The 25,564-nt window shown below is 42.8% G+C and overlaps 2 protein-coding genes across 4 annotated transcripts; both read left to right on the top strand.

Moving 5' to 3' along the window:
* The first annotated feature begins 8,842 nt into the window (after positions 1 to 8,842).
* Positions 8,843 to 12,037, top strand: slbp2 (stem-loop binding protein 2). The gene is made up of 8 exons (XM_084177558.1): positions 8,843 to 8,935; positions 9,256 to 9,390; positions 9,732 to 9,809; positions 10,023 to 10,106; positions 10,328 to 10,474; positions 10,703 to 10,870; positions 10,950 to 11,106; positions 11,192 to 12,037. Exons 1-8 carry the CDS (start codon positions 8,886 to 8,888, stop codon positions 11,357 to 11,359), a joined length of 987 nt encoding a protein of 328 aa, XP_084033684.1. The 5' UTR covers positions 8,843 to 8,885; the 3' UTR covers positions 11,360 to 12,037.
* Positions 12,038 to 12,628: 591 nt separating this feature from the next.
* On the top strand, positions 12,629 to 25,417 carry fam53c (family with sequence similarity 53 member C). 3 transcript variants are annotated; one of them, XM_084177524.1, is made up of 6 exons: positions 12,629 to 12,939; positions 14,988 to 15,066; positions 15,527 to 15,779; positions 15,918 to 16,003; positions 21,828 to 22,672; positions 24,135 to 25,417. In XM_084177524.1, the coding sequence occupies exons 4-6, from the start codon at positions 15,997 to 15,999 to the stop codon at positions 24,408 to 24,410; spliced, it is 1,128 nt and encodes a 375-aa protein (XP_084033650.1). In that variant the 5' UTR covers positions 12,629 to 12,939; positions 14,988 to 15,066; positions 15,527 to 15,779; positions 15,918 to 15,996; the 3' UTR covers positions 24,411 to 25,417. The 3 variants fall into 3 exon arrangements, with proteins under 3 accessions (XP_084033650.1, XP_084033651.1, XP_084033649.1); XM_084177525.1 differs by lacking the exon at positions 14,988 to 15,066; XM_084177523.1 differs by lacking the exons at positions 12,629 to 12,939; positions 14,988 to 15,066 and having other exon boundaries at positions 15,624 to 15,779; positions 15,946 to 16,003.
* Positions 25,418 to 25,564: the final 147 nt, after the last annotated feature.

Below are 25,564 nucleotides of genomic sequence, written 5' to 3'. Positions count from 1 at the left end.
GACATTGCAATTTATTGCCCTGGCCACATCTGCAGTCCTCATGCCTCCTTGCAGCATGCCTAAGGCATGTTCACGCAGATGAGGCCAGGGCAATAAATTGCAATGTCCGTACTGTGAGATGCCTAAGACAGCGCTACAGGGAGACAGGACGGACAGCTGATCGTCCTCGCAGTGGCAGACCACGTGTAACAACACCTGCACAGGATCGGCACATCCGAACATCAAACCTGCGGGACAGGTACAGGATGGCAACAACAACTGCCTGAGTTACACCAGGAATGCACAATCCCTCCATCAGTGCTCAGACTGTCCGCAATGGGCTGAGAGAGGCTGGACTGAGGGGTTGTAGGCCTGTTGTAAGGCAAGTCCTCACCAGACATCACTGGCAACAACGTCGCCTATGGGCACAAACCCACCGTCGCTGGACCAGACAGGACTGGCAAAAAGTGCTCTTCACTGATGAGTCGCGGTTTTGTCTCACCAGGGGTGATGGTCGGATTCGCGTTTATCGTCAAAGGAATGAGCGTTACACCGAGGCCTGTACTCTGGAGCGGGATCGATTTGGAGGTGGAGGGTCCATCATGGTCTGGGGCGGTGTGTCACAGCATCATCGGACTGAGCTTGTTGTCATTGCAGGAAATCTCAACGCTGTGCGTTACAGGGAAGACATCCTCCTCCCTCATGTGGTACCCTTCCTGCAGGCTCATCTTGACATGACCCTCCAGCATGACAATGCCACCAGCCATACTGCTCGTTCTGTGCATGATTTCCTGCAAGACAGGAATGTCAGTGTTCTGCCATGGTCAGCGAAGAGCCTGTATCTGTTGGATTGGAGGGTGAGGGCTAGGGCCATTCCCCCCAGAAATGTCTGGGAACTTGCAGGTGCCTTGGTGGAAGAGTGGGGTAACATCTCACAGCAAGAACTGGCAAATCTGGTGCAGTCCATGAGGAGTAGATGCACTGCAGTACTTATTGCAGCTGGTGGCCACACCAGATACTGTTACTTTTGATTTTGACCCCCCCTTTGTTCTGTTAGTCACATGTCTGTGGAACTTGTTCAGTTTATGTCTCAGTTGTTGAATCTTGTTATGTTCATACAAATATTTACACGTTAAGTTTGCTGAAAATAAACGCAGTTGACAGTGAGAGGACGTTTCTTTTTTTGTTGCTGAGTTTATATCTCAATGTCCCAACTCTATAAATACATAGCTCTGGGCCTACCTCTCCATAGGCGGTGACCTTTGACCTACTACTGAATCTGTAGGCCTATGTGATCCTGTAACCAGTCACAAATGTGTCATTAGTGTAAATCACTTACTTGACTTCCTTCATAACATCAGCACCATTGATGGGGTCATCCAGGTCTATGAGGGTGAGGTCATTCCCACTGACCTCCGACCTCTGAAAGACAGCACAAAGTCATGTTTAGATGCCACCTACTATGTCGCCTTTTGCCGTGTTCAAAACAACTGGGAAATCTCTGACTTCCGACTTCAGTGCGTTCAAGACAACTGGGAAATCGGGAAAAAAAACAAGCTCCGACTGGGAAAAATCTTTTTGAACAGTCATCCAACTCGGAATTCCAAGTCGGAAGCAGCGCGGCTTGGCGGGTCATGTTTTGGAGGACGCCTGACTCGACCTTCGCCTCTCCCGAGCCCGCTGGGGAGTTGCAGCGATGAGACAAGATCGTAACAAGATCGTAACTACCAATTGGATATCACGAAAAATTGGGGAGGAAAAGGGGGTAAAATTACCACCACAAAATGTAAAAAGGAATTCCAAGTCGGAAACTCTGGCATCTTTCTAGAGCTCCGACTTTCCGACCTGAAGATCACAGACGTCATGATTTGACCTAGTTTTTTTTCTTCGAGTTCCCGGTTGCCTTGAGAGCACCATTAACCCAACTCTCATTGTCACATCATAATGCATCATATTCATAGAAATAGAATCACCAGAACATCATATCAGGTGTACAGTTCAGTTTACCAGTCAAATTGCCATGGTCAGAGGCTCTATCCTTTCTAGTGATCACATCATAATGCATCATATCTATGCTTGTGTCCGAAATAGCACCCTATTTCCAATATAGTGCACTTATTTTGGCTGGAGCCCTATAGAGTCCCACAGTATGAGTCATAATACCCATAAAACCTAGTGGTCAAACAGGGAAATGGTTCCAATCGTTTTAATAATAATAATAATAATAATAATAATATGCCATTTAGCAGACGCTTTTATCCAAAGCCACTTACAGTCATGCGTGCATACATTTTTACGTATGGGTGGTCCCGGGGATCGAACCCACTACCCTGGCATTACAAGCGCCATGCTCTACCAATTGAGTTTTTCCACCATTCATTTTTCCCATTGGGGATTTTAGAAACACTTAAAATAAGGTCTGTGTTTCGTGTAGGCTTACCCTGGTGTGACGTTTTGATAACCGTGTAAATCTCTCTAGGACAAGGTGACTTATCAATATATTCTCTTGTATTTACCTCCCAAAAATGTAATGCTTATTAGCTGCTAATGTGGCTATCATAAAGAACTACAAATGCCATGATGATCATGCTGATCGAGGCAAAGGTAAGAATCTCTGGATTAACTATCTAATGTTAGCTAAATGTAGTATATGAATAAATTGGCTGCATTTCTTTAAATTGACAATTCTGTGAACTGTATGTGCAAGTTTTAAATTGACACAATACCTGTTAGCAAAGGTGTCAGCTAGAGATGACATGCAGGAGCTTGCAGGGATTTGTAGTTTTGCATGATGTCTACTTTGATGCTAATTAGCATTTTCGAATCTGAGAGTAAATGGAGCCGAATATACTGATAAAAGTCACCTTGTCCGAGAGAGATTTACATGGTTACAAAAACGTCACGCCAGGGTAAGCCTACACGAAATACAGCCCTTATTTTATGTGTTTCTAAAATCGCCTATGGGAAAAATGAATGGTGGAAAAACGATTGGAACCATTTCCCTGTTTGACCGCTAGGTTTTATGGGTATTATGACACCTCCACTGTGGGACTCTATAGAGGGGTTGGTTGTTTAGCAACAAAACTGGCATGCAACTATGGGGCAAAATAGACAGGGTTTGCTTAGACTGTTGACAACATGTAAACTATATTTAGTCTCTAAATGTTTATTGCAACCATAAATACATTTGAACAATGAACTCGTCTCAAATACATTGTTACAGTTGTTGTTGGTTAGCTAGGTAGCGAATTTTAGCCATTGCATAGACATGATATCAGTCAAAACACCTCAAAACAAGACATGGTATCAATAACACCATACAATGAGCTGAAACATGCCACAGAGCTACGATTCCCCACATGGCAGCTTGTTGTTAGCTGAGGTTCAGAATCATAACAAGATACACGACTTCCGGCCATCGATGCGCGAGCATCATTTTCGTGACGTCAGCCAACCTTTCTATGGCTCTTGGTCAAAAGTAGTGCACTAGCCTACATAGGGAATGGGTGCCATTTAGGACGTATTTATGAAGGTGATGCCATAACCTTTGACCCACAGCAGATTCTACTGTACCTTTAGCCAACTCTCATGACTCCCTGGCCATAGGCTTTCTAGTTTGATATTACAGCATGAATAGCACATTATTTCATTTGTTAAACAATATTTAATCCACAGTAATTACTATAATTGAAGATTTTAAAAAATAAATAACATGCCTACCTTGCACTCTTTATTCTCCATCTCCTTGCAAAATCAGCACATTTCCTTGCCAAAATGAACGCATTCCTCCAGCACTAGCGAGGATCAGACTGAACTGCTCCAGCGGTTTCTGATCCGTTTCAACGTTTATCAGTGATGACGTAACAATGCTGTAAAGATTTGACGCACTTCCGAACTGGTGCTGATGCAACGTTCTGTGCTGTTGAAAGCTCACGTATGGAAATCCTGCGAGTTGGAAACAAATGTAGGCTATTGTTGCCCTTAAAACTGTAATGTTGAGGACGCCATGAAAAATAAAATACATAACCCACACCGTTAGGCCAAAGTAAATGCAATTTTCATCACTTTGCCAATAGACTTCTTGTTCCTCGTTGTAGCCTTTCTTTTGGGATTAGCACCACTGTCACTGCCTGACACCTAGAAATTGATACTGCGGTTGTCACATAAAACAGATAACCCATAGTTCATTATTAAATAACATAACTCATTTCTTTATTTTATTACTCATAAAATATACAGTAATCGGCTATTTATATCAAGTCATAGATTCATCATATAATGTGATTTCGAAACAAAATCTGATACCTTTCTTATAATTTTTGTCATTAATCATTTGATAAGATGGAAAAATTGAATGCTTTCATTATGGTAAACAATCATATTCATTATTATCTGCTGTACATCAGATAAGATTAGCTAGCTATTAAATGAAGTATTTTAAGAGTACTGGGATGCCGGACCAAAGGGTTGTCACTAGTTAGCCTACCACAGCCACAAAGCCAAAATAGGCTATATAGTCAAATTTCATAAATTTAGATGTGAGGTTGTCATTTGGGGGGCCAATTTAAGTTTAGGGTTAGGCATAAGGTCTTAATTTAAGTTTAGGGTTAGGCATAAGGTTAGCAGTGAGGTTAAGCTTAGGGTTAAGGTTAGGGATAGGTTTAAAATCTGATTTTAAGAAGCTAGGGTAACATGGGGGAAGACAACCCCCAATATCAATGTCTAATAGCTGACACAAAAAATCAAAGTTTGGAGAAACATTTTTTAGGTGGATGATGGCCATGCTTAGGGTAGCAAACTATAAAGGAAAATAAATGGCTACAGTTGAAATGTTAAAATGTATTTTTTAGGAAAGGGGCATTTTGCCCAGCTAATAGTAGATGATGCCATGGGGTTTAACAGAATGGTCCCTATTTTATATCTCACCTGCACATACATGATCTTTCTTCTTTTACCTTTACCTTACACTCCATTATGTACAGTTAAACTAAACTCCTTATAATTTGAATAAGGCACGATTTTAAATCCCTGCAGTCTTTAAAATGAAATTCAAGAGCAAACGGTTTTCAGTAGTTTGTAATGTATCTTTTTTTTCTTTTTTTTTTCTTTCTTTTTTACAAATTCATTGGAATATAACTGATTCAATATTGATTAAACACACACACATTAAACATTTCATAACAATAATTTAACACAATGGTATTTTCCCAGATTTTTTCAATGAAATAGAGGTTGCAAAATAATCCCACCCCAGTTAAATTTGAGCATAGCTCGTGAGCCCAACTCTGACACTGTATCCAGTCGCCACCGGTAACAGAGAAGAGCTCATTTAGGGTGTTTGTTATGGTTTTGGAACCTGGAACAACTTTTTTCAGTGGCGCCACAGCTTTTTTCCTGTGTCACTGGTTTCTTTCCCCTTTTGCTTTCTTCCTTCTTTCTTGTTATTTTTTTTGCCTTATCCTCCAGGAACCTCTTGTGGGGTGAGGCTGTCAGGACTGTAGCCGACTCAGCCTTTATTTTCCTAGGCCTCACCTCCTGTATCCTTGGCCTGGGGGAAAACTGCAATATGACATCTGCCTCTGTTTGATGTTGTAGAACTGGTACTTTAAACAAAAGCAAGCAAACAACAACAACAACAACAACTCATGAGTATTGGTTCAATAAACATTTGTTTCTAATCACTCTACATGCTACTTTTTATATGTTAGGGTTGGACCTCATCAGACCCTTCACGAAATCCAGGAATGGCAACAGCTGGTGTCTGACGGCGAACTATTATTTTACCAAGTGGGTGGAGGCAATACCCATTAAGGTCTGTAAAGGAAGAGAACGTGCTTAACTCTAAATTCCCTTCTGTAACCCATTTAAAAAGGGTGCTTGGAACCAAAAATGGATTTTATTTTGTATGATACCCATCAAGGACAAGACTGGCGAGGCCACTTCCAAGGCGATGATGGACATCTTCAACACCCACGTTTCTCCTGAGGTCATCTTGAGTGACCAAGGTCGTGAACTCTGGAACAAGGTACGGATGTTATAGGTTATATTCTGTCACCAATGGTTTGTTTTAGTTTTTTTTACAATTAGTTTTTGTTTTTCCATGGTACATAATCAGACATTTCAATATCTTCCATTGTCAATAGATATCCCTTTCCTACCCCCTCCTCCAGGTTTGGATGAACGGACCAACCACACCCTCAAGACTGCCATGGGCAAGTCCCTTGACGGATTCCAGGAATGGTAGGAGGACAACCTGAAGGTCATTCTCTTTGCACACAACAGCAGCGTCCAGGCCTCCAGAGTACTCACCCTATCGCCTGCTGTATGGACGGGAGCTGCAGCTGTTGACTGAGGTAAACAACGCAATTGTATATACAATTATTGGATATACTGTAGTATTTCAAATTTGTGATTGACTTAGTGTTGTTTGTCTATTGCAAATTTTTTATAACATATTTTCAGATCACTGAAACTCCACCTGATGTGGTGGAAGTTGTCGAACCAGATCAAAACACCTTAAAGGGACAGCTTTAGGCACAGCCTGAGAAGGATGTGGAGGTTTTTGACCAGGTAAAAATGATTGTCCGCTGTTAATTTATTTTCTGGCCCTCCAAGAGATAGGTAAGTGATGTATTTGTAATAATATGAAATATAAATTGCATTTATTTATGTTATCAATCAAGGTGAGATTGAACATGGACAAGCACAGGAGAACAGAAGGAGAGCTACCAGAGGAGAATCAAGGAGGGGACCAAGAGCTTCAACATCCGGGCGAATGACTTGGTTTGGAAGAACGACGAAAGGAAGGCGAGACCTGGGAAACCTTGCTGCTCTTGAGCTCCTAGCTGGGGTCACCATCCGTTAAGGTCAATATAAACATCTCAGATGATAACTGTTTGCATTTTCCTCCTCGCTGTAGGCGGCATCGCCATGTCAGCAGTACCAACACTGGCTGTCTCCTCGTGGTGGGCGACATCGCCATGCTGTCACCATCAACATTGTTCTGTTCTTACGTAAGAACGCAACTGCACTGCAATGAATAGCCTGAAACAATGCGATTCTCCTGAATAATAAAGTGTTTATCTGTTAAGCTGTTTGGTCTATGGATAGACCCATACCGATTCTATCTTTTTGGTCTTTTGCTATAGCCATAGTTTACCACTAATATTCTAAATTGCAGAGCATTTAATAAAACAAACATATTTTCCTGTGATAGTGACACTTGCTTTGCATTTAAAAGTGAATGTTTTCATAAGCCTATAGGTCTACCAAGAAACCATGTTGAGGCTGAGCAAGACCTTCGATAGGCTAGTAGACTATGCGGAAGTAATCGTGGAGTTAATCATTGTTATAGCCTAGATCGCTTTACATAATCTGGACCGTTGTTTTTTCTAAGGCTAAGCAAACAAGGGATAATGTATGCTTTTTACCTGTCTCTATAACAAGGGTTAGGCCTATATCCTCACATAGCCCCTCAATCCGAGCCCTACTTTTAACCATAAGACATCTCCACAGAAATGTATAGCCTATGCATTGCATGGTGACAGTGATTGTGTCTGTTAAACTGGGAACTCTGGGGAAAAAACGAGGTCAAATCATGACATTAGTGATTTTCAGGTCAGAGAAAGAGGCCCGAGTTTCTGAATTGGAATTCAGAGTTGGATGAGCTAATTTTTTTCAGAGTTCCCAGTTGTCTTGAACGCACTGAAGTCGGAAGTCAGAGATTGCCGAGTTCTGAGTTGTTTTGAATGCGCCAATAGAGACCTAGGCTACCTCTTATTTCTGAATAGGGCTACCTCGAACAAAGAAGCCCTTGTGTCTGTATTGATGTGAGAAATAGGCATATCTACACAGTAATGGTGGCTGGCTGCGATATCAACTAGCCTAATCATTTTTGTATTGAGGTGATATGCCTATTTTAGCTAAATCAACAAATGAAATTGATTAGATTTACTCTGGCAATGTACATTATTTTTACAAAATCATGTACATGTAGACGTTTGTAAGGCATTCATGGTGAGATTTTTAATAATAAACTAAACAGACACTTTAACACTGAAGCATAGCACATGTAGACGTTTTTAAGGCGTTCATGGTAAAATCGTTCATAATAAATTTACAAGCAAACTGACACGTGACGTGTACGTGTCACGTCACGTGAAAGCGTCGGCAGTTTGAGGCCTTGTCTCCATTGACTGTCCATTTGAATTCATCTCGGTATTTTATGGCGCTACGAAGACGTTAGGTGGATTTGTGAGAGGTATAAGTAGCTTCACGATGCTTAATTATGTCCATTATCACTCACCATACTACTCATTATTATTTGTAGATCAGTCAGTCAGTCACAATTTACCAATGATACATTACGGATTTGATCCTCTCGAACAAGGCCAAATTATAGAAATAAGGGTTTTAGACATAATTATGGTCTTATTCCCTGCTCAGATGTTGCATGCATCAATCATCGACTTAGAGTCATCGACTATAACATTTATATAACATATGGTGCTTTCAAGACGCACCAAAGTTATTGCAAACTCGAAAAAAAACGTGGTTAAATTATGAAGTCAGTGATCGGAGTTTCCTAGTTCCGACTAGCACTTGAACGTGGCATAAGATCTGGCATGCGTGACGAATGGACCAAAGAGAAATTGACAAACCCTAAATTAGCAGCACACAGGGAGCAAGGACCAAAATGTTACCCAGTCAATATACAGTAGTTTAAACTACACATGATAGAATGACAAAAAACATGCAACGTATCAAACGTTCAATCGAACTGAACGCACCCAAGATGGGGCAGGTGCCACACCCCTGCAGCCCCGCCCTGATGGCACCTGGGGTTAATTTAAAACCTGTCCTTGCAGTAATGGCGAATTTACTGCGTGGCAGCAGCCAAATGTATAATGTCAACAAGCGTCGAAACCGCATTTCAAGGTCCGTTTATGGAGCCCAGGTCTGTGTGTGTGTATATATATATATATATATGTGTTTTTTTTGGTCATTCATCATGTGTATTTTAAATCGACTCTACATTGAAGATGATTAGGCTATTTTCAATATGTGCATGGCCGAAAATCCCATCACCTTGAAGTGGCCGACCACCGCTAGATAATGTTTTTTGTTTTATCTGTCACTAATTACATCAATATGACGTAATTGGTTCTGACAAATTCTATAGTCTACCCTCAAGTTATGGTAAGTAGTATAATTGAACAAAAACTATTATTCACTTATATTGAGCAACATTTTGCTCCATGTGTACTGCTATTTTAGGGGTTGGTCAATGCCTCTTTGGTCTGGCGTTCCAGCGCTGCCTCTAGGCTTCAGGTCCAGACCACCTTCTTATTCAAGTAGCCCTGAACCTTGGCTTCTCCCAGGATGTAGCTCTGTGTATGACAGTCTGGTCAGGTACGTTTATTTTGCTGAGTGAACACGACAGTCAAACTAAAATTACCCAGAGAAGCTGATTTAGGGCCAAATATGTCTGCTTTACTTTGAGTATATTTGTATTTATTATGCCCCCCATATTTAGAGTATATTGTCCGGCAGGAAACGAATGGTGGTGGAAGGCGGCACGCTAACCCCAATTAACTTTTATGCCTTTCGTTAACCTTAACCTCACTAAAACTATACTAAACCTAACTCTTGTTCCTAAACCTAACCTTAATTATTCCTAATATTAAATGTTTGTTCAGCCAGTCAAAAGTCCACTTAATCAATGGTTACTTACTGTCTCCCTTTTTTTCTAGTAATGCAGCCCCAGCCATGCCTCCCTCTCCCATGAATGGAGGAAGAGGACCTGCCACTGCTATGCAAAAGCTACGCAGGTACTATTCATGACTGGTATTCCAGATCCTTCCTTGGACTTCTGCTCTAATAAGGGTTGTATTCATTAGTGCACACTAGCAAAGGAAAACAAACTAGTTTCTTATTGGAGTCCCTTTCCAAGTTCATGTAGTCCCTTTCCATTTAGGTCTGTTTCCTGATTTTTACCTTGACTACTCTAACCTGAACTTTTGTCTGGTTGCTTTTCCTATCAGGTCCTCTATCCTTGAGCGATGTATCCTTAGGATGTCTACTGCCAGTGTTGCTGTTGGAACAGAGGACATGGATGGTATCAGGAGGTAGGAACCCACTCATTTATTTTCTTGTCAGCCTATAGAGCACAATTAAGGACTCCTATATGAAGGGCCTCAGTACCTCAATCAGTTGACTTGAACCATTTACCTTTCTACATTACATTGCTCTTTTGAAATGTATAACATGTTCTCTCTCTAGATGGGAAATTCCATGCACTATTATTTCAAGCAATGTTAGTAGAAATCCTGATGGCTTGTTTTCCTAGGTCCCAGTCAGGGATGCGGTTGGCCCCACGGAACCTGGATCCAGCTCACATGGAAGGCAATGAATCGGTTCTGAAACGACGGCAGAAACAGGTTCAGTACGGCAAGAACACCTCTGGCTACCAGAATTACCTGGAACAAGTTCCCAAGTATGACAACTGATTTATTCTACATTACATTTTTATTTTTGCAATTGGAAAAGGGCAAGGTAACTAGGTTCTAAAGGGTAACTAATGGCCTGTGAAGAGCCCTAAACACATTTACTGAACTATTTATTGGATTAGTCCTTAAACTCAAAAGATGGCTATAAATGTAAGTCTCCGTGAGGAGTAGGTGGAACATTTATTCACGCTTGTCTCCACTCTATCTGATACAAGGCGTCTGAGAATCCCTGGGCTGCACCCATCCACTCCAAACAAATATAGAAAATACAGCCGCCGATCCTGGGACATGCAGGTTCGTCTTTGGCGGAGAGCTCTGCATGCATGGGACCCTCTGTCTGAAGCGCAGGGAGAAGCTGAGGGACAAGACCCTGTTGACCAACTGTAGGTATTGGGTGTTTTTACATTTGTAGTAGTTTTTGCTTGTCTTAAGTTGACCTCATCAATTCTTGACTATATGCAGGCAGGGGTTGCTTGAGCAGATGAATTGTGAGCTATATGAAGACTGTGGCGCTAAAGAGCGGGCCAGAGGGATGCCATCAGACTCTAAAGCCCCCTTCTCCACTAAACCTGCAGGAATGTCAATCAACAGTCCCTGGTTGTTTCCCCATGGATCCCAGGTGTGTCAGTTTTTTACTGTTCTTTGGTTAGCAGGCGTTGTCTTGTGTTTGGAGATATCTGTTCATGTGGTTTGCCTCTCTTTAGGTGGATGTGTCTGGTCCTCAGTTCCCATCCTCCCAGACAGGCTTGGGGTACGCCTTTAGCAGTCATCTAACAGCTGATGAGAATGTGGTGGGATGGCTGAGATTTCTCCTGGAAACTGACCACTCCCACGATCAACAGGGAGACCGGCTACCGTGGAAGCCATACTGATCATGGCTGTCAGTCCCAGCGGTAGATCTTTTGGGTATATCCTAATAGACTTGCAGGGTTGCACTGGGTGTTGTGCTGACTGTGAAAGGGATGATTGCTGTAAAATATTGACCACACACTTCTTGTAATCATGTCAGTTTGGGGTCACTTTTTACACATTTATTGTTTTGTATCGCACATTTTTAAGCAGTATCTGCTTCACTAATCATGTACCTACATTGATGTTTATTTGGACCCACTGTAATTAACTTTTTTGCACCATTTACTTGTTCAATGTTTTAAGTTCCCTTTGTCACAATTACATTTTCGTCATTTAGCAGACGCTCTTCATTTAGTTATACGTTAGGTTTTCACTCCTCCTATCCTCTCTAAAACCAAGGATTATATTCTGACCCTCCCAATTCTGTTCTCTAAAGAGTAAAGAAGTCTTGGCTTTGTTGCATTTGGCCCACCAGCCACATCACCATGTTCACCTGTCTGTGACCCAACTGACTGTCAGGCTCTAAGGTATCATGCACCATCCTCTCCTGCCTGCCTACCTAGCTGTTTTTCTAAAAACAACGTCGATGGGGAAAATGCTATCACTTTGTTTAGTATATTTTTGTTTTTCTTAATTGTCATTTTGTACAACCTGAGTACTGATGCAGAGTGAAATTAATAAAGATATGTTCCAAATTGAACATGTGAAGAATGGACCTTTTTCCACACAATTCTCAGATGTGAGCTTCCCACAACGTAATTATTTTTTTTAAGTAGGCAGTGTCTCGAAAGATGAGTCTCCTGGACTTTATCATTCTCCAGGATTGGTGATCGGGGGGGACTGGGGAAATACTAACTGCATTACGCCAAGCAGCCACAAGATGACAATATACGCTCCCTATTTATTTTCCTTGCCACACCAATACCCGACAATTTGACGCAAATGTATTGTAGTGGGATGATCAATGCACCTTAGCCTAATATAAAGTTATATATTCCAATGTTGGCGCCCTGGCATTATTTGTCAGGTATCATCAATTTGTGAATTAAACTGATGCTAATATAGCGAACTACAAGTCCCACAACAGTTTGTCGGTTCAGTCCAATTTTTGCAATTTCCTAATACGACAATTTAGAAATGTAACTTTTTTTTAAATATATTTAGTCCATTAAAAATTCCGAGCTATTGCATGTCTACTATTTTGTTTGAATTATTGAATACTCACTGCTTCCCCCCCCCCTCCCCTCACACAAATGTTATTTATGAATTCCAATCGCTCACGGGCGTGTGAACGTTGTTTTTTTTGTTTAATGGACGACTGGGTGAATTGATTGTAGGCGATGGTATTTTACAAAGAGCGATAGTATCTTAGATATTTGTCACGCTGATCATATTACATTTTATGTTCCAGATATTGTAATCAACGGATGGTCTGGTACATGGTATGTTTTTAATAGGTCAATACATCAGAGACCCATAGCCGAACACTAGCGCCGCTGACTAGTCGGGAGCTACACAGGCTCCAAATTGGTTTATCCTTCACCAGCAGTATTTAACCCGTGTGTGCAAGGCCTGAGGTCCCGTTGTGTTCTTGGTTAAGGTAAGAACGACATTTAAATCAAGTAGCTGTTACAAAGAAAGGTTATTGATATCAGCTTCATTAATCAGAAAAATAGCTCACTGCATCATATTCTGCATGGCCGTGTTTTGCTAGCACGCGTCCTAGACACAGCACAGAGGTCCTAGGGTGTAGCAATACATGCATGCAATAGCTCGCCAGCCTCGATAGCAAGGGGATTGAATCAGATGGTGGGGAGGGAGTCATATTTTAATTGTTTATTTATTGCAAGCCAACAAGCTATGTTGATTTCATGTGTATGTGTGTTTGTCTGCAAATCTGCGTAATCAGTTAAATGGACGTACGCTGAGGTAACGTTAGCTTGCTAGCCATAGAAATTAGGATTTGCGCTTGCGTTAACTAACCGGTTAGCGGCATAGCATCAGATTGTCACAGGGCGGCTTGTTTTGGATCTAACGTTAAATCAACTACTAGCTACCAGTGTTAGATAGCTATTCCGCTAACGTTAGCCATATTGAATTAGCTATGATAATGCTTAATATCATGTGAACGGGTTTAGACCGTCCTTCAAAACTACGATATAATAATTGTGAATGAATAGCTACTATTGCTCACTTGAAATGTTTGTAATGGACAGCAGGGTAGCCAGTTAATGCTAATTTATCTACTAGCTATCCCTATTTAGCCGTCATTCTGGCTTTCCAAATGCCCCCCTCAAAATGGTAGCTACCTAACTTGCTAGCTATTTCTCAATCTGTTCCATTGCAAATGTCATTGAGGTGAAGAGCATGCCAATTGATAGGTCATGACAAGCTTGATAACATACGCACTATACACAAACGTACACATGGATTTTGTGTTGTAGATATGTGGTAGTAAAGTAGTGGCCTGAGGGTACACACCTAATGTACACTCTTAATGTGTTGTGAAATGTAATGTAACTGCCTTGATTTTGCTGGACCCCAGGAAAAGTAGCTACTGGTTTGGCAGCAGCTAATGTGGATCCATAATAAATACAAAAATACTTTGCAAGATTGGACCTCAGTATGACCCCCTTTCAAATGCACATATCCACCATTAAAGGGATACTTAATGGATTTAGGTTATGAGGCCCTTTATCTTCTTCCCCAGAGTCAGATGAACTCGTGGATACCATTTTTATGTTTGTGTCCAGTATGAAGGAAGTTGGAGTAAGTTTCGCGAGCCAATGCTAACTAGCGTTAGCGCAATGACTGGAAGTCGATGGGTATCTGCTAGCGCAATGACTGGACGTCCATGGGTACCTACTAGCATGCTAGCAGATACTATAGACTTCCAGTCATTGAGCTCGCCAGCTTATAGTCCTAAAAACTGGAATGATTTACCTCTGGTTCGTTCAGCCATTCCAATGGATAAAATGAATGGGGAAAGAATAGGGTTTTCGAATAAACGCCAAAAAGAAGGTCTGTGGTTAACACAGGCTTATGAGATCTTATACGTTTTGTTCTATGAGATATGTCAGTTAACATGATCTTTATGAATTATGAAGCCTTTATGTGCATTATGTTGTTTTATTACATAAATGCACAAACAGTGACATTAACTGCTGAGGATTATATCATAGAACTAAACGTATAAGATCTCCTAAGCCTGTTTACCACAGACCTTATTTTCGGCATTTATCCAAAAACCCTATAAAAACTCTATTAATTTTCCCCATGGACTTTGTTCAATGAACAATGGCGGCGTTAGTGCCTACAAAAAGACGCCATTACTATTGCTCTCTATTGCCATAGACTTACAGTCATTGCGCTAATGCTTGTTAGCAATTCCGCTAGCCCTAGTTAGCAACTTCCTTCAAACTGCACGCGGAGACATAAAAATGGCATCCACACGTTTATCTGACTCTGGGGAAATAGATTAATGTCCTCATTGTCAAGATCCCAAAGTATCCCTTTAAGGTTACTGGTTGAGATATTCGTTTTTGGTTAAATGTTCTGGTTGTTGGACATGTGATCAGTGCTATCCGGAATCTATGGGATGTCCATAACCTTAACCCTTGCCCTAACCTTAACCCTTTTAAATTTCAGCTTCAATGTGGTAGGGACGTCCCAAGGATTCCGGATAGCACCGACCATTCAAGAAACTCAGAGGGGCCTCATCAGGCAGGTCAGCCCCGAACAGCAGGCCCCTTGAGGCTTCATGCTGTCCCCAGGCACCTGTCACCATTCTTTCTGCACTCACAGAGTTAGTGTGTGTCTGAATATGTTAGTGAGCATGTTACCTGTAGGTTTGGTCAGTGGTTGAGCATCTCAAAATCAGTCTCCATCTTTTAGGTCTGGAGACTTTTGACATATAGGCCTAATTTGTCTAATCAGTCAGAACATACAGAGAAAGTGATGCGTCACCAAAGTGAATATGGCAAACTGTACAGAATATGATGAAAATGGGATTATTGCAAATGTCCTAAAGCATTAAACAGCTTTCCCATTTGAGAGGTACCACCACTGTTTCAAACACCTGCTACCGTTTTGGAGCTTAATGAAGGTGACCCTTGTACTGCCTTTTCCTGTTGAGAAAACAAAAGTGGTAACAGGGCTCCTGTTGTGTGTCCGATTTTCCCCTTCAGGTGAACTGACTACAGTGATGACCATGTCCCAGTGAGACTGGGCAGGGCAACCTGGCCCAGAGGAGGACTGGAGGTGCCAGAATAGCTCTGCCGCTCACAATCAGACGGACGAACAGACAGAGGGACACCCCCCTTACCCTCCACCTCACCCACCTCCCCTGCTCCTCGCAACCATGCCATGGTCACACTGATCGTCGAGCGTCTGCAGAAACATAGTCTGAACGGCAACACTCACCAAACGGCCCTCAACGTGGTAAGGTTTCTTCACTTATGTGTCAGCCTATGACTGCTTGTCTTGACTGTAATATAGTCCTCGGGTTAATTACCATTTATTTCTCTTGCTGTCAATTGAGCCTTTCTGATCGTTTTTTTCTGTGCTGTGAGCGTACAGGTCTCCTCTAAATCAACATGTCTTCCAGTCTCTGCTGGACCCCAACAACCTAGGAATTTGCTGGCCTACAGATGGATTGATGCCTGGTGAGTATGTACAAGTATAGCCACTTAGCCCGTGATTCAGCAATGTCTTGCATTAGGCTTTGTAACTTTGGTTCTGCGCTGTGCCATGTTGACACGGGCACAGGGTAATGGGGGTGAATTCCAAATGACAGAAGGGAATTGGTTGTTAAAGGGAGTATATGAAACATTTTAATAGAGCAAACAACTGTTACAAAACAACTCAACAACCACCCAGTAGCCTATTAACAACCAATAGTAATCTATTTTCACCTCATTTAAAAAACAAGACTACTTTTTATGTTCATTTGCAGAGACATTTTGAAAAACAGTTGGTTTCTGTCAATTGCTCTGTGACATCACTGGGGGAACCACTCGCTAAGCTGGTGGTATAGAAACCAATACAACTAAGTGCACTGGCACTGCAACCATTTTAGATCATTTAGCTATCCTATTCAATTATTTTGCACCAAAATGTTGTGACACCATAGCCCAGTAGGTGATTTCCAAGGTGCAGGCCTATTCATAACTGAAATGTGCTGATCATAACAGCTGTAATATCATAATAATAACACAGTCATTTTGTAATGTAAAATATGTGATGCAGGGATGGATTGATCAGGGAATGTTCATTCAACAAACAGCCCGTTAACTGTCTAACTCAATGCCTGTCCTGGGGAGTAGCGTAGCTACCCGTATGTCCAAATGCTACTGACTGAGAGTGTACAGTCATGCGGTCTGAATGCTAGCTGACATTGTCTCATCTTTAAAAAAAAACACGCCATGGTCTCTGCTTAGAAAACTCCTCGGACTAGCCCATTATTCAAGCCCTTATTATTCAAGCCATTATTAGCGAGGGAGAGGGAGAGGGAGGCAGCCCCACTGGGCACTGGGGCTATAGGTGTGTGCATTTTCCACCTCTCAAAAAGTAGGCTACTGCTCATAAAGTTAAATAGACGGAACAACAGTACCATAGTGCCTGGTGAAGGGTTTCCTTCTTCACGACCCCTTGTTTTATACATCCCCCAACAGGAAACCACATTATGTGATCTGTCGCTCTGGATAAGAGCGTCTGCTAAATGACTAAAATGTAAATGTATTGCATGCATGTACCTTAGGCTGATCATGCAAAGGGAGTCTTCTTAAAACAGAAACTACAGTTGGCAGTGATTTTTTTTATTATTTATTTATTTCACCTTTATTTAACCAGGTAAGCCAGTTGAGAACAGGTTCTCATTTACAACTGCGACCTGGCCAAGATAAAGCAAAGAAGTGCAATAAAAACAACACAGAGATACATATGGGGTAAAAAACATAAAGTCAAAAATACAACAGAAAATATATATACAGTGTGTGCAAATGTAGCAAGTTATGGAGGTAAGGCAATAAATAGGCTATAGTGCAAAATGATTACAATAGTATTAACACTGGAATGCTAGATGTGCAAGAGATTATGTGCAAATAGAGATACTGGGGTGCAAAATAGCAAAATAAATAACAATATAGGGATGAGGTAGTTGGGTGGGCTAATTTCAGATGGGCTGTGTACAGGAGCAGTGATCGGTAAGGTGCTCTGACAACTGATGCTTAAAGTTAGTGAGGGAGATAAGAGTCTCCAGCTTCAGAGATTTTTGCAATTCGTTCCAGTCATTGGCAGCAGAGAACTGGAAGGAATGGCGGCCAAAGGAGGTGTTGGCTTTGGGAATGACCAGTGAGATATACCTGCTGGAGCGCAGACTACGGGTGGGTACTGCTATGGTGACCAATGAGCTAAGATAAGGCGGGGATTTGCCTAGCAGTGATTTATAGATGGCCTGGAGCCAGTGGGTTTGACGACGAACATGTAGTGAGGACCAGCCAACAAGAGCGTACAGGTCACAGTGGTGGGTAGTGTATGGGGCTTTGGAGACAAAACGGATGGCACTGTGATAGACTACATCCAATTTGCTGAGTAGAGTGTTGGAGGCTATTTTGTAAATGACATCGCCGAAGTCAAGGATCGGTAGGATAGTCAGTTTTACGAGGGCATGTTTGGCAGCATGAGTGAAGGAGGCTTTGTTGCGAAATAGGAAGCCGATTCTAGATTTAACTTTGGATTGGAGATTCTTTATGTGAGTCTGGAAGGAGAGTTTACAGTCTAACCAGACACCTAGGTATTTGTAGTTGTCCACATACTCTAGGTCAGACCCGTCGAGAGTGGTGATTCTAGTCGGGTGGGCGGGTGCCAGCAGCGTTCGATTGAAAAGCATGCATTTAGTTTTACTAGTGTTTAAGAGCAGTTGGAGGCTACTGAAGGAGTGTTGTATGGCGTTGAAGCTCGTTTGGAGGTTTGTTAACACAGTGATGATTCCTCAAAGCCTGTACTTGTCAGCTATCACTACATAGGCTACTGTATTTTGGTGTGATTGTCAATTTCATCTTCATACTATAGCATAGCTGTCCCCTTCATACTTTCCTTGCCAATTCATTATCTTGTCGCCTACATTCGGAAAGCCTAAGGTAGGCCTAGGTTTCTTAATACGTTTGAAGGAAAGGATAAATATTTGCTCGTGTCTGACATACGCTGGAGGTGTGTTTGTGTGAGTTCGCTGATTCTCTCTAGCCTATACACTCACCGGACAGTTTATTAGGTACACCATCTAGTACCGGGTCAGACCCCCCTTTGCCTCCAGAACAGCCTGAATTCTTCGGGGTATTCTACAAGGTGTTGGAAATGTTCCACAGGAATGTTGGTCCATGCTGATACGATAGCTGCAGGTTGGACGGCGGTACATTCATGCTGCGAACAGCCCGTTCCATCTCATCCCAAAGATGCTCTATTGGGTTGAGGTCTGGGGACTGCGCAGGCCACTCAAGTAAACTGAACTCACTGTCATGTTCCAGGCAATGTTTTTCCGCTCCTCAATTGTCCAGTGTTGGTGATGGCGTGCCCACTGGAGCCGCTTCTTCTTGTTTTTAGCTGATAGGAGTGGAACCTGGTGTGGTCGCCTGCTGCAATAGCCCATCCGTAACAAGGACCAATGAGTTGTGTGTCCCGAGATGCCGTTCTGCACATCACTGTTGTACTGCAACGTTGTTTGTCTGTTTGTGAACCGCCTGTTAGCTTGCACGATTCTTGCCATTCTCCTTCGACCTCTCTCACCAACGAGCTGTTTTCGCTCACAGGACTGCTGCTGACTGGATGTTGTTTGTCGCACCATTCTCGGTAAACCCAAGACACTGTCGTGTGTGAAAAGCCCAGGAGGACGGCCGTTTCTGAGATACTGGATCCGGTGTGCCTGGCACCGATCAATCATAACACGCTCAACGTCGCTTAAGTCACTAGTTTTGCCCATTCTAACGTTCAATCGAACAGTAACTGAATTCCTTTTCAATCGAATGCTGCTTGCACCCGCCCGCCCGACTAGAATCACTACTCTCGGTGGTTCTGACTTAGAATATGTGGACAACTACAAATACCTAGGTGTCTGGTTAGACAGTGAACTCTCCTTCCAGACTCACATTAAGCATCTCCAATCCAAAGTTAAATCTAGAATCGGCTTCCTATTTTGCAACAAAGCCTCCTTCACTCATGCTGCCAAACATGCCCTCGTAAAACGGACTATCCTACCGATCCTTGACTTCGGCGATGTCATTTACAAAATAGCCTCCAACACTCTACTCAGCAAATTGGATGTAGTCTATCACAGTGCCATCCGTTTTGTCACCAAAGCCCCATATACTACCCACCATTGTGACCTGTACGCTCTCGTTGGCTGGTCCTCACTACATATTCGTCGCCAAACCCACTGGCTCCAGGTCATCTATAAATCACTGCTAGGCAAATCCCCGTCTTATCTTAGCTCATTGGTCACCATAGCAACACCCATCCGTAGTATGCGCTCCAGCAGTTATATCTCATTGGTCATCCCCAAAGCCAACACCTCCTTTGGCCGCCATTCCTTCCAGTTCTCTGCTGCCAGTGACTGGAACGAACTGCAAAACTCTCTGAAGCTGGAGACACTTATCTATTCACTAACTTTAAGCATCAGTTGTCAGAGCAGCTTACCGATCACTGCACCTGTACACAGCCCATCTGTAATTAGCCCATCCAACTACCTCATCCCCATATTGTTATTTATTTTGCTCATTTGCACCCCAGTATCTCTATTTGCACATCATCTTCTGCACATCTATCACTCCAGTGTTAATACTAAATTCTAATTATTTTGGACTATGGCCTATTTATTGCCTTACCTCCATAACTTACTACATTTGCACACACTGTATATAGATTTTCTATTGTGTTTTTGACTGTACGTTTTGTTTACCCCATATGTAATTCTGTGTTGTTGTTGTTTTTATCGCACTGCTTTGCTTTATCTTGGCCAGGTCGCAGTTGTAAATGAGAACTTGTTCTCAACTGGCTTACCTGGTTAAATAAAGGTGAAATAAAAATAAATAAATACATTTTTAGAGTGGCCTTTTATTGTCCCCAGCACAAGGTGCACCTGTGTAATGATTGTGCTGTTTAATCAGCTTCTTGATATGCCACACCTTTCAGGTGGATGGATTATCTTGGCAAAGGGGAAATACTCACTAACAGGGATGTAAACAAATTTGTGCACAAACTTTGAGTGTAATACGCCTTTTGTGCGTATTGGCAATTTTTGGGATCTTTTATTTCAGCTCATGAAACATAGGACCAAAACTTTACGTGTTGCGTTTATATTTTTGTTCAGTATAGTTCCTAAAGTGGTTACGTTACCTCTGCTTGACTTCTTAGTAAGGTAACAGATGAAATGTTACCCAAGCAGCCTGTGCTTGCTTGTAGTTTGCACATCCAGGTACTGAGCACCACACCATGACAACATTTTACAGTTGTTGTTCACACAAAAAGAAAAATAAATAGTTATTTGCAAGCTGATGTTCTATGAACGAGTGGCTGGTCCAGTGTGTTACGTTAGCTACCTGTTGACACCCATTCTCAACTGGATCCACGTCGACAGGGGTGGTACTACTTCCTGAAATCGTTATAAATTCTGTGGTTTGCTTACAACCAGGAAATGTAGATGGCCCGTTTCTACCGGTGAGATGCAGAAACGCTCGTATTTACGTGTAGTGAGAAAATTCTCGTTATATATATATATATTAATTTTTTGTGTGAATTTTTACCCACTTTTTCTCACCAATTTCGTGATTACGATCTTGTCTCATCGCTGCAACTCCCCAATAGGCTCGGGAGAGGCGAAAGTCGAGTCATGCGTCCTCCGAAACATGATCCGCCAAACCGCGCTTCTTAACACCTGCTCGCTTAACCCGGAAGCCAGCTGCACCAATGTGTCGGAGGAAACACTGTTCAACTGATGACCGAAGTCAGCCTGCAGGCGCCCGGCCTGCCACAAGGAGTCGCTAGAGCGCGATGAGCCAATTGACGACGCTGAGCCAATTGTGCACCGCCCTACGGGACTCCCGGTCACGGCACAGCCTGATATCGAACCCCAGGCTGTAGTGACGCCGCAACACTGCAATGCAGTGCCTTAGACCGCTGCGCCATTCGGGAGGCCCGGCAATTCTCGATTGTCGACACATTTATGTGTTAATAACATATTAATGGACATTTACAGTGAAAGACCAGCGGTGAAATGTCTCTTTAAAGGAGTCAGTCTACTGTGTTTAATGCATAACAGCTCCCTGTAAAAGTTGAATCATGATACCGCTTTGTATTTTTCTCTCTCTCTGTTGGTTGTTGCCAACTACATTGTATCAGGAATGAATTGCCTTTTGTCCATTTTCTCACAAAAAATTTAAGTAAATAAATCTTGACAGTAATTTCTATTAATGGTATCATCTTTCTTTCTCCTCACAGAGAGCAGTTATTGGCAGTTCTGCCCGCCCTCCAAGCCTGGCCTGCAGGGTGTGCTGAGCTCCAGCTTCCCCCCTGGCCCTGTCCCTCTGGTTTCCCCCGAAACCCACCTCCCAGAGGGGGAAGCCCTGCCCCGGTCCCTGGTCCCAAGCACCTCAGTAACGGACCTGTCTTTTCCCGGTGCACCCCCTCCCCCCCCGCCACCCCCCAAACGCCACTGTCGCTCACTGTCCGTGCCAGAGGACCTTTCACGCTGCCGTTACACCTGGCGACCCAGCGCGTCGAGGGTCTGGACACCTGTGAATCGCCAATGCCACAGTGGAGGGGGAGCGGGGGGGCCTTGTCCGCTTCGTGCTCCTAGCTCATCTCTAAACTCCTCTCTACACTCTTCTTCAAGCCCCACATTCTTTAGCCTTGCTCTCTCCCCTGACTCCCCACTGCCCTGGAATTTCCCATGGGACCCAAGTGACACTGCTGGAGGAGGTGCCTGCTGCTGTTTCTTCCACTCCCCGTCGTCCTGCTCATCCTCTCCCTCCCCGCTCCACCCGCCCCCTCCTCCGCAACGACGCTTCTCGCTGTCCCCTGTCCTAATCAGAGAAGCTGCCGCCCAGTTCCTGCCCCCGCCTCCAGTTCCACCCCAGCGTGCAGCACCCCCTCCGGCTGTGCCTGCTTCGCCCTCCTCTGCCTGCAGCACCCCGTCCTCACTTCGCCGGGCCATCCCCCCTCAGCTCCCACGCTGCCACTCCCAGCCCTGCGACCTGCTCCTTCTCAAACCGGGCCTGAAGCGACGCCGTGACCCAGACAGACCATTTGCCCGGCCAGTACTGGATTTCACCAAGATGACTCAGGTAAACAGAAGATAACTGCGGGTCAGGAAATGAATAGAAATGGTTGCTGTATGTAGATTGGTGAAGGTGGAACATGCTATCTTCTAGCCAGAGGAAGTTTGGTTATTTGAAGGTTAAGGATTAAAAGGCATCCTTATTAAGCTTGTCAAACCACACAGTCTAACCGTACTGTAAGAAAGAAACATTCCAATTCATCAGCGAGATGGACCATTTATTTTTATAACATCAGTACATGAGGCAAACCTGTCACCCATACCTCCATTCTTAGAATACAGACCACACCTAATAATAATAATAATAATAATAATATGCCATTTAGCAGACGCTTTTATCCAAAGCGACTTACAGTCATGCGTGCATACATTTTTGTGTATGGGTGGTCCCGGGGATCGAACCCACTACCTTGGCGTTACAAGCGCCGTGCTCTACCAGCACCTGCCTATAATTGTTCTTGTTACCCATTGTCCCATGCCACAGTTGTCTCTTCTTTTACACCCATGCTCTACGCTCAGCCCCTGAGTTTGGGTGATTGGCAGGGTTTGAATGGCTCTGACTGTAGGCAATGCCAGCCCACTGTTGTACTGTACACCAAGACTCACTCTGGAATTTATTTGCATATACTTTGCATGCAGCTGCTGAATGTCTTGGAGAAAGTCTGGCTTCCCTTGTTAGTCCACCCAGTCACCCCCCCCCACATTAATATAATGTGGTACACTACACTAAAAGGTTGTAGGTTAATTTCCCCCTAAACATTTACATGTGGTATATGTAAAACAGTTGTGTTCTGGCTAAGTTTAGAATAGTCTCTTTCAAAAGCCACATTTATGAGTCAGGTATACAAGAATAGGCTTAGACCTCTACAGTATTTGGCAGTTCAGCCCCCTATATTAAAGTTGGCGATACTATCCGAGTTCATTTTCAGGGAGATGTGGTATCATATTACATTTACATTTACATTTAAGTCATTTAGCAGACGCTCTTATCCAGAGCGACTTACAGTTAGTGAATACATTATTATTTTTATTTTTTTACACTGGCCCCCCGTGGGAATCGAACCCACAACCCTGGCGTTGCAAACGCCATGCTCTATCAACTGAGCTACATCCCTGCCGGCCATCCCCTCCCCTACCCTGGACGACGCTGGGCCAATTGTGCGCCGCCCATGAGTCTCCCACCCTTGTTTCTACTGTTTGTCACATTTTAACTGAAAAACTTTAGCGCCCATGTTAAAAGAATCACAGAGATGATGTATGATGTTACAAATTACCCACTTCCCCTAGCCAGTTATATCAACTTGGTTTCATTTGATTGACCTATTTATTTATTGTAAATAGAGAAGATGTGTGGTTTGAATGCAGTCCTGAATGTAGACTGCTCTTGTTTTTCTAGAGAGGGATGATAAAATGTGTGAACAAGGCCTTTTTCGCTCTCTCAAATCTGTCTCCTATTTGTGTCTTTCCAGACTCGCAGTACAGAACCCTTGAGTTGTAAGGAGCGTGGGAGGCTGGCTTCTGGAGGGGACGTTTGCATGGGCCTTGAGCCTTTTTGGGGGGATTTCAGAGGGTCATGTTCACCAGCAGAGGGGCTGGGAAGGACGAGCATTGGACCTCTAAGCGAGAGTGATGAGGAGGGTGAAGAGGGGGAGGAAGAGGAGGACCCTGATCGAGAAGAGTGTCAGCCGAGTGTCTTTGAGAGGGATTGTACAGAACTAGATTTGAGCCTAATTGAAGAAAATTAAAATCTTGTTAATTGGATACTTTTTTTCCCCTCTACCGCCAGCATTCAACACTCCACCCCAGCCCTGCTACGCTTTCATCGGCAGGGCTCTCAGGAACACGACTTCTCTCTCATGGGATGAGCTGAGGTATATATACTCTCATTGACAACGGTCATGATTTGACTACTACCAATAAGAACAATTCATGCAGGTAGCCATGGATGCCGTCTTTCCATCAGAGTACATTCCAGAACCAGTTGCTGAAACATTCTTGTGAATAATATGAATGCTGGAGATGCAGTTATTCCCGTGGTGTGTGTTGAATGTCTTCTTAATGCACCCTCAGGCAGACTAGGATGGAACTTGGGAAGACTAACACGCTTCTGGTCACTTGCTTTCTTTCTTTTACATGACTTTCCTCTCGATTGTCTTTTTTCAGTACAGTAGTAAGAATAGATTTTCTTGAATGATGGTGATGAATTTAATATCTGTTTTGTTCAGTTTGATGCAAAAGGGCAGTATGTCATTGCAGCTTTCTTTCTGCGGTCCTTATATTTCCTGGTAAACAATCCACATGATTCAGCATAAGCCTTAAGACCAACTTTTTTTCTGTAAACAAAAAAAAATACAACTATGAAAATGAAATGAATTGTGTAGCAGTTGATATTAGTCCTTTTGTTATTTCTTTTCTGCTGTTTTCTTAATATTTCTTATCTCTAGGACTCGTCCTCTGAATATAGAGATGTATAGACATTGATAATGAATGCACTGTGTTTGACAAGTTAAACAAAAACCTAAAAATGGGAAGCAACCGCTGAGGGCATATTGTAATATTGTATTAAACAGCGATCATTTGTTGAAAACTTTGTTGAAAACAAGTTATGTGTAAAGATGGTAGCTGACAGACCAAGTGAAGGCCAATGCTGTCTTTTAGAAATGTTTTTTATTGTATGTGTTAAAAAGATGGCAATTTCAAACTCAGTTTGTGTATAAATAAAGTTTATTGGAAATTATTTTACAAGGAAAGGAAACAGAGTCTGAGCTTTTTTGAAAAGATTATGGGGAAGGGCTGTTCATCTGCATATGATCTAGTCTTTACAGTTTGACTTTTGCTTATTTTAAGCACATTTTTATATCATATTCCCTTTGATCTCAAACATGTATGTCAGGTATCT

Source organism: Coregonus lavaretus, assembly GCF_964263955.1.
Source record: "Coregonus lavaretus genome assembly, chromosome: 15".
NCBI lineage: Eukaryota > Metazoa > Chordata > Actinopteri > Salmoniformes > Salmonidae > Coregonus > Coregonus lavaretus.
Note: the sequence above shows the minus strand (reverse complement) of the source record. Positions and strands in the feature narration are given on the sequence as shown.

Coding starts and splice junctions, on each gene's coding strand:
- slbp2 (XM_084177558.1), top strand. CDS start 8,886: ATGTCAACAAGCGTCGAAACCGCATTTCAAGGTCCGTTTATGGAGCCC. Junction 9,810..10,022: donor GCTATGCAAAAGCTACGCAG/GTACTATTCATG, acceptor TTTTCCTATCAG/GTCCTCTATCCTTGAGCGAT. Junction 10,475..10,702: donor TACCTGGAACAAGTTCCCAA/GTATGACAACTG, acceptor ATCTGATACAAG/GCGTCTGAGAATCCCTGGGC.
- fam53c (XM_084177523.1), top strand. CDS start 15,705: ATGGTCACACTGATCGTCGAGCGTCTGCAGAAACATAGTCTGAACGGC. Junction 15,780..15,945: donor ACCAAACGGCCCTCAACGTG/GTAAGGTTTCTT, acceptor CATGTCTTCCAG/TCTCTGCTGGACCCCAACAA. Junction 16,004..21,827: donor TACAGATGGATTGATGCCTG/GTGAGTATGTAC, acceptor TTCTCCTCACAG/AGAGCAGTTATTGGCAGTTC.